The sequence below is a fragment of the Ailuropoda melanoleuca genome, chromosome 19 (assembly GCF_002007445.2).
Source record: "Ailuropoda melanoleuca isolate Jingjing chromosome 19, ASM200744v2, whole genome shotgun sequence".
NCBI classification, from domain to species: Eukaryota; Metazoa; Chordata; class Mammalia; order Carnivora; family Ursidae; genus Ailuropoda; species Ailuropoda melanoleuca.
The window spans coordinates 16,938,018-16,946,449 of NC_048236.1; the positions used below are offsets into that span (position 1 = coordinate 16,938,018).

Sequence of the window (8,432 nt, forward strand, 5' to 3'; positions counted from 1 at the left end):
TCTATGTCTAGATTAGTGAGATTGTATTAGTAAGCATTTTTGTCTCCCTGGTAGTCACAATGTATATGCATAATTGGAATTCTTTTTTCTTTTTGTTAGTCGGTTTACATTTAGATTTGTAAATCTTTAAGGCTTTTTTATTGTGTGAATGTATCTGTTGCCTGAAATCACTGAGTATTTCTATCTAGGTCAACATACACAGAGGAAATGATGACTGACTGACAAGACTTGGGAAATTTGCACATTACAGCTGCACCACAACTTTATTGTTTGTTTCTACTATCAGAATCCTCTGGGCAGTCCCACTTCATCTGTCAAATATTCCATGGGGACAAAGAAGAGCGAAAGCCTATGTAGTCCTTTTCTTGTTAATTAGAAAAATCCAATCTTTTCTTCCTGGGAGATCAGCTACTTAAGTAAAAATCACATCTCCAAAAGAATAGTTAAGGGTTCTATTCTAAATAAAATATTCTAAGAATTTATTTCTCTCGGCATCTGTTTCTTCATTTTCCAACTCGTATTTTTTCATGGCAACAAAATACCGAATAAAAGTTTCCCCAAGAGCCTGTCTCAGACACTGATCTTCCTCCAGTGCCACAAGAGCGTCTTCCAGTTTCAAAGGGATCTCGGAAGATTTTGCCTGATAGAAGTCCATGCTGTCATCCGGACCGGCCAGGACACCATCACTGCTTTGAAGTCCATCCAAGCCCGCAGCAACAGTCGCTGCCAGCACCAGGTACGGATTTGCAGTCGCTGAGCCCAGTTTATTTTCTATTCGGGTGCCTTTCTCACCATGACACTTGATATTAAAAGCACAGCTGTTATCATTGTATCCCCACGTAGTAGGCACACTCTCCTTGATGTCTTTACTCTCCTTGGAATAACGCTTTCGGCAGCTAACAGCGGGAGCCATCAGGCAGCTGAGAGCAGCAGAGTGCTTCAAGAGCCCTGCCAACCATTTTTTCCCAGTGATCGTGAGCTCCTCAATTCCAGAATTGCTGCAGAACATATTTGTCTTCCCCTCGACATCCCAGAGACTGTGCGACAAAATTCCTGAATTGCAGAATCCAGTCTCGATGAAAAAGCTGGCGATGTAATTATATTTCCTTGCAACTTCTTTGACACCTGTTCTGAGGGTGAATGCATTATCAGCTGCACTGATGCCAAATTCGGGCAAAAAACAGATTTCCATCTGACCGGGCCTGGTAGAGGATGAAAAACTCTCGACGTTGGCTCCAGTGTGATACAAACCATCAACGAGTTCCTGGATGAAAGGCTGGTCGTGATTATTTAGCAATGTTGAAGCAGGAAAAGAGATGGTCTTTGAATTGATAATTTCAGGCACAGCAAAAATGCAAAAATCATAGATGAAGGCAGAGAGCAGGGAAAAGCCAGAGTCCTGCAGTTGGCTCAGCTGCCTCTTGGCGATGTACCGCGGGGAAGTCAAAAGAGGTTCGCCAGTCACAGTGAACGTGTCACATATCACTCTTGCAGTTCTCTCAGCCCATGGCAAAACCCGAAAGGTGGAGAGCTCTGGCATCAGGACAATGTCGCTATTAAAACATGTTGCTCTTATGTGATCCACTTCATCATCCTTAGGATTCGGTATCAGTTCAAGATAACCTCGGGGCATGCAAACGCCATGGATCACTTTTTCCTAAGGAAGTTAAAGGACAGAGCAGTCAGGTTATGAAACTGGAAAGCAAACGAAGGTGTGGGGTGGGGGGACGCATTGCTAATGAAGAAAAAAAAATGTATTTAACATCTGTAGGTTAACACTAGCTTAATATCAAATAAATTTTAAATATTTTATTTTTTTAAGATGTATTTATTTGAGAGAGAGAGACGGTGGGGGAGCGGGGCAGAGGGAGAGAGAGAGAAAGAATCCTCGAGCAGACTCCCTGCTGAATATGGAGCCCCCAAACAGGCTTGATCCCAGGACCCTGAGATCATGACCTGAGCTGAAATCAAGATTTGGCCACTTCATACCGACTGAACCACCCAGGGACCCCCAAATTTAAAATATTTTAAAATAAACCCCTGAGTTACTTTTATAAACAACTCTTAATATTTTTAGCCTTCAAGTCTTTATGTGCTTTCGGATCATAAATAAAAGATACAATGATAAAGAAAATGTCTTTATAGCAAATGACAAAGGTAAAGCCTTGTGAAATTATTTGAAATGATCATAATAAACTAGTCCTTTTTAAAGGACTTTTTATTTTATGGCATAGTTGCTAATATTTCAGATAAGGTTTTATTTGGGCTTATTCTCTGGTAATACCTATAGTTGACTGAGAATCCTCAGTCCTTCCCAGAGACTTGATGGTGGTCAGTCCTAGGACACACATGACAGTCATCCTAACACCAGAGGAGCCAGGTCTGCTGAAAGCTGCACTCCTCTCTTCATTCACTATGACAACCCTCTAAGAATGAATACATCACAACGTCACAGTCCCAGAAACTGCCTGTGAGTGTGGACCTATGTCTCCAAAGCCATAGTTCTAAAACATGATATAACCTTCAAGTCAGCCATGACCTGGGTGTCACCAAATCTGACTTCTAGGCCTAACTCTTTCATTTGTCACTTGTGCAAAGTTAGACAAATCACTGGACTAAGTGCGTCCACTTCGATGTCTGTGAAACAAAAGTGTTAGACTAGATGGTTACTAAGGCACTTTCTAGCCATAGACCTATTGGGGGTCAGTGGATTTGGTCATTTATTTAACTTTTGCTATGTGCCAGACATCAGGGACACAATGAGGTTATAAAGTTGAGCAGACATGCAAAACAGTTTCTAGAAATTGTGCCATAGCAATATAACAAGGCTTCGTGTGTTGAAGGGTTACATTACTGGTAGGGGAAAAGCTAACTATAAGGTCTGGTTCCCATAATGTCAGTGTGTGTCATGAGGTTAATGAAACATACTAACATTCTGTAAGCCAAATTCTTTCTTCTATTACCTCCAATCCCAAAGAGCATGGCTACCAAAGAGGGGCTGGTGCTAGCAGAGACCACCTACTGGTCACTCTCTGCCTTTGACTGAGCCACTGCCTTCCTCACTTTCCACCATCTATACATACACTTTCAAAAGCCATTTGACTTGACTGAGCCAAGTCTGCTTTTGCCCGTAGTGAAGTTGAGAAAGTCAAGCAGTATTCGGTGCCTGCCTAATATTTTCAGTTCCCTCAAGTACCTGTACACACACACACACACACACACACACACACACACACACACACACAGAGGCATGGTGAAACTTTAGAGTACTTTAGTATGAAATCCTTTCATGTGAATTTTTACTGTAAGAAATAATGTTATTTCCCTACTTTTCAATTTCTTAGTTTGAAAATCTGTATGTTAGTTCTGTATTTTCCTAAAATGAAGGGTAATGTATTTTATTCATGAGACTTCCAAGAGTTCCTACAATTGAAATCTGTGTTTGTATTCACCTGGCTGTGAACAATAGGGAATAATTTGTTACCATTTCATTCCGCTAGGCCTTCACAGATTTAAAAAATAGGAAAAAGTCACACTCTATTCTTCAAACTGTTTAATCTGTATTTTTCTGAGCACTCTTTTTTAACATTGTCATTGTCTTTGTATTCTGAATTCAAACGACTCTTTATTAGTGGTGGGAAACATAAAAATATACATAAGCATGTCTTGCTCATAGCAATAAATTAAGTTACCTTAAAGTGTGTTTATAAATGTAAAGCACTGGGACAACTTCACACTCCAATATAGGTCACCAGGGATTCAATAAAAACTCTTGCAAAATAGCTCAAATCTCTATGATAACTGAAATTTGGACCACAGTAAAGGCCACCAAAGAATTAGTTATAAATTCTATTGTAACATATCATGTTTTAATTAGATCAAAGATAGAAAGAATCCACATTATCTGCATATAATTTAGATAAAAACTAGCCTTTTGCTGGAACAAAGACAGTGTACGTTGGTTGTAAGGTTTAATCAGCTAATGTTTGTTAGGCATTTAGCACAGTGCCAGCCACATGATAAGATTTCTTTAAAAAGTAGATACCATCATCATCAGTTTCCCCGTTTGGCCTTTTCCAATTACATAACAGTCTTTTCGTCTATTCTTAGTAGGTGGCTTGTTTTTTAAAAATCCATATTGTTTCTTTAGTAAGGAAGAATGCTTAGCTCAAATCAAGAATAAAAAGAAATATGAAGGCTGAGCTGGGGGAATCTGGCTGGCTTAGCTGGTGGAGCATGCAACCCTCGAGCTTGGGGTTGTGGGTATGAGCCACAAGTTGACTGTAGGGATTACTCAAAAATGAAATCTTAACAACAACAACAAAAAAAAGCTGAGCTGGATGCTGTAGGTGCAGTAAAAAAGGGAAAAGGAGGAGGAGGAGGAGGGGAAGGAGGAGGGGAAGAAGATAGAGGAGGAGAAGAAGGAGGAGGAGGAAGAGGAGGGGAAGGAGAAGGAGGAAGGGAAGGAGGAGAATTGGAACTGGAGTGAAGAATCACAGGTGAACATCCCAGCTCTGCCTCTAATTGCTTGTATAATTTTAAGAAAGCTTTCCTTAACTTTTCTGGGTCTTGCTTCACTCATCTATAAATGAAGAAGATGGATTATATTATCTCCTATATTCTGCCTCATGGTCTAACAGTGATTTTTAAATTGACGTTTTATTTTCCACATATAGAAAAAGTTTTAAAAATTACTTTAGAAAGATTGAAATTACTTTTCACTAAGTTAGAGGCAAATTCAAATCATGGACTCCACTCTTTGTTTAATGAGTTCCCCATACAGAATTGTTTTTATATCAGACACATGTTGTTAATATTGTTTTGCACAGCTGAACTTATTTTTCATGTTCATTTGCAATACATTTTCCAAAATGAATTATTTAATTTTAAATTACAAATACTCAGGATGTAAATATTCATTCTTATACCTTTACAAGTTCCAAAATGAATTTAAAGTGTTTTGTTAAAAAATAAATAGATACTACGTGATCATTAAATAAGAATAAAAAATGACTAAATGAGAAAATAATAACAATAAAGAAATAATAATAAAGTAATAATAATGACAATAAAATAATGAATGAAATGAGAAAGTAAGTTTGTATTAGCAAATTAAGGCTAAAAATAAATTCAGCAATTGAGAGGAAGTATGATAAGTTATATTAAAATTCTTATGATAGACAAACTTTTTCCCCACATAAACTCCAGAAGAAAAAAGTTGATTCTAATATATTGGACATTGAACAAGATAATGGGAAGTATTTTCAATAGTATTAAAAAAAATAAAGAATTGCTGACATTTTGTTTTAATGTCAATTATATCAATCCCCAGCAAGTGTAGGGAGCATATTAAATTATATTTCCATAAAAGAGGTTCTTTGAGGAACTAGAATAATATACTCTAAATATTTAGCTTTGAGATGCCATTAGTGGAATAAATGATTAGGATATGACAAAAACTGAATAGCAAACAGTTTTATATTGAGGTCTCCGGCAAGTGCCTGAAGTGCCAGTTGTGCTTTCTCATTGATTGGAAGAAATTCATATAAATTAGATTGTTGGCCTGTTCACAATAAATTTCACATTTTCTTATCAAAATTAACCAACATGTATTCTTGCCTGGATGAAGAGAAAACAATGCAGGCAGGTCTAAAGGATTTCTTAAGAGACAAATTGGGGTTGGGGGGTGTTTCTTTTTTGGTGTTGCTGTTATTATTATTATTATTATTAAGTATAGTTGACATACAATGTTATATCAATTTCAGGTGTACAACATAGTGATTCGACAATTGTACACATTATGCTGTGCTCACCAAGGTAAGTGTAGTCACCATCTATCACCATACAATGTTATTACAATATTATTGACTGTATTCCCTTTACTGTGCTCTTCATCCCCATGACATAATTATAACTGGAAGTTTCGTACCTCTTAATTTCCTTCACCTATTTCACCCATCCCCTACCCTCACCCTCTGGAAACTATCAGTTTGTTCTCTGCATTCATGAGTCTATTTCAGTTTGCTCATTTGTTTTGTTTTTTTTTTTTTTTTAGATTCCACATGTAAGTGAAATCATATAGTATTTGTCTTTCTCTGTCTGACTTACTTCATTTAACCTAATACCCTCTAGCTCCATCCATGTTGTCACAAATGGCAAGATCTCATCCTTTTTATGGCTGAGAAATACTCCATTGTATATGTACACCACATCTTCATTATCTATTCATTTTTCAGTGGACACTTGGGCTGCTTCCATATCTTAGCTATTATAAATAATGCTGCAATAAACACAGGGGTACATATATCTTTCCAAATTGGTGTTTTTTCATTTTTGGAGGATAAATACCCAGCAATAGAATTACTGGATGGTATGATATTTCTACTTTTAAGTTTTGAGGGACGTACGTACTGGGATTTTCCACAGTGCTTACACCAATTTACATTCCCATCAACAGTACACAAGGGTTCCCTCTTCTCCACATCCTTGCCAACATTTGTTATTTCCTTGTCTTTTTGATACCAGCCATTCTGACTGGTGTGAGGTCATATCTCATTGTCATTTTGATTTGCATTTCCCTGATGATGAGTGAAGATGAGCATTTTTAAGAAACAAATTTGAACCTGTTGGAATTCTTTTAAAAAGTTTTTTTGAAGATGCCCGTTTTTCCCAACATGAAACAAATGAGAAAATTACAATTTGATACTAAAGTGATAAAAGTAAGATATACTTTAAAAATAAACTTAGAGGTTGCTTAGCTTTTGTACTTTCATATATAATACTGACTGATGTCCCTTCCTTCTAAGAAATGTTTCAGTGACACAACAAATCAGTCATTAAAACAAATACATGACACAAACTGAAAAAAATCTCAGAAAGTCTCAAAACATATCCAAAAATACAATATTTCTTTATATCACTGTTTTTAAGAACTTAATGGTATTTATCAAGTCATCCAACAACAATAGGGCATTTTCTTATCAGAATTAGAAGATGAAGGACATATGCTTTTTATCAAGCAAATTCTTTCTATTTAATCTTTTTTTTCATTTTATATTTGCTCTTGGGTCTTCTGTTGCAATTTTCTCACGTCAAACAAAATATAATCTCCATAATTGCAGTGAAAGAGAAAATATAATTCTATGGAGGGAAATTATTCAAGGCAGAAAGACTAAAATTACCTATCTTAATTAGTTTTGTATTTCTCTTGGGTAAAGGAATTGCTATTTGGGCCCTGAAAGTATATGTTCAGCTCCTTAGGGAGCCATAATGTGTTTGGGGAGGGACAAGGAAAAAAACAAAATAAATTATTGGTTTTCAGCTCATAATTACTGTATAGATTACAAGAAAATAAGAAAGAGTAGTAAGGACCATTTGCTTGTTCACGGTCATGAAATTACATTCAATCATAACTCTCCCTGTAAAACTCACTTGGAAAAATTGTGCAGGGATACTCTTGGATCTGGACACACCATGGAGGTCTGTTGCTTCAAATCGCACAAACTGAAGGTGATTTTTGGCCATCTCTTGTTTAATGTGCTTCATTCTAGAGGAGAGGTGAGGTGTGGTGGGAATTTGAGTGCCGTCCCCGGTGTTATCTGTAGAATAGAAGATGGCCCTAAGTTATTAGATCGTGATGAACTGAAAAGCAAAGGGAGGTAGTGATTTAGTCATCATGATTGTTAACAAAATCATCACATTCTCCTGTCATTGACTTACAGTTGGAGGTCTTACCTTTCTTACCCTGCCTTTACCATATTCCCAAAAACATGGTCTCTAAACAGCCTAAGAGATTATTTAACACTTGGGGCTAAGGGAAAGTTAACAGTATTTGCATAAGCATAGAGCAATATCAGATGTAAGTACTTGCTGAAAATGCCTTTGCTTATGGAAGTCAGGATATGTTTGCATAGCTTGACAGCTTAAGCACCATACAAGTCTGTATACAGATGCCTATCATTGAAAAGGTTGAGCTTCTTGCACTAACTGGTAATACCTAACTTAAATGTTCCTATATGATTAAAGGCAAAATTGTTTGGTTTGGGGGCACCTGGGTGGCTCAGTTATTAAGCATCTGCCTTCGGCCCAGGGCATGATCCCAGAGTCCTGGGATCGAGCCCCACATCAGGCTCCTCTGCTGGGAGCCTGCTTCTTCCTCTCCCACTCCCCCTGCTTGTGTTCCCTCTCTCGCTGGCTGTCTCTCTCTCTGTCAAATAAATAAATAAAATCTTTTTAAAAAATTGTTTGGGGGCGCCTGGGTGGCACAGCGGTTAAGCATCTGCCTTTGGCTCAGGGCGTGATCCCGGCATTATGGGGTTGAGCCCCACGTCAGGCTCCTCTGCTGTGAGCCTGCTTCTTCCTCTCCCACTCCCCCTGCTTGTGTTCCCTCTCTCGCTGGCTGTCTCTATCTCTGTCAAATAAATAAATAAAAT

The 8,432-nt window shown here is 37.6% G+C and overlaps 1 protein-coding gene across 1 annotated transcript in view; it reads right to left on the reverse strand.

Moving 5' to 3' along the window:
• Nucleotides 1–457: 457 nt before the first annotated feature.
• Nucleotides 458–8,432, reverse strand: part of LGSN (lengsin, lens protein with glutamine synthetase domain) — a 28,823-nt gene continuing 20,848 nt past the window's right edge. Inside the window, exons 4-5 of the mRNA XM_019806667.1 lie at nucleotides 7,432–7,598; nucleotides 458–1,657 (exon numbers count right to left, since the gene is read on the reverse strand). Coding sequence (XP_019662226.1) covers nucleotides 458–1,657; nucleotides 7,432–7,598 — 1,367 coding nt within the window. The remainder of the gene's footprint in view (nucleotides 1,658–7,431; nucleotides 7,599–8,432) is intronic.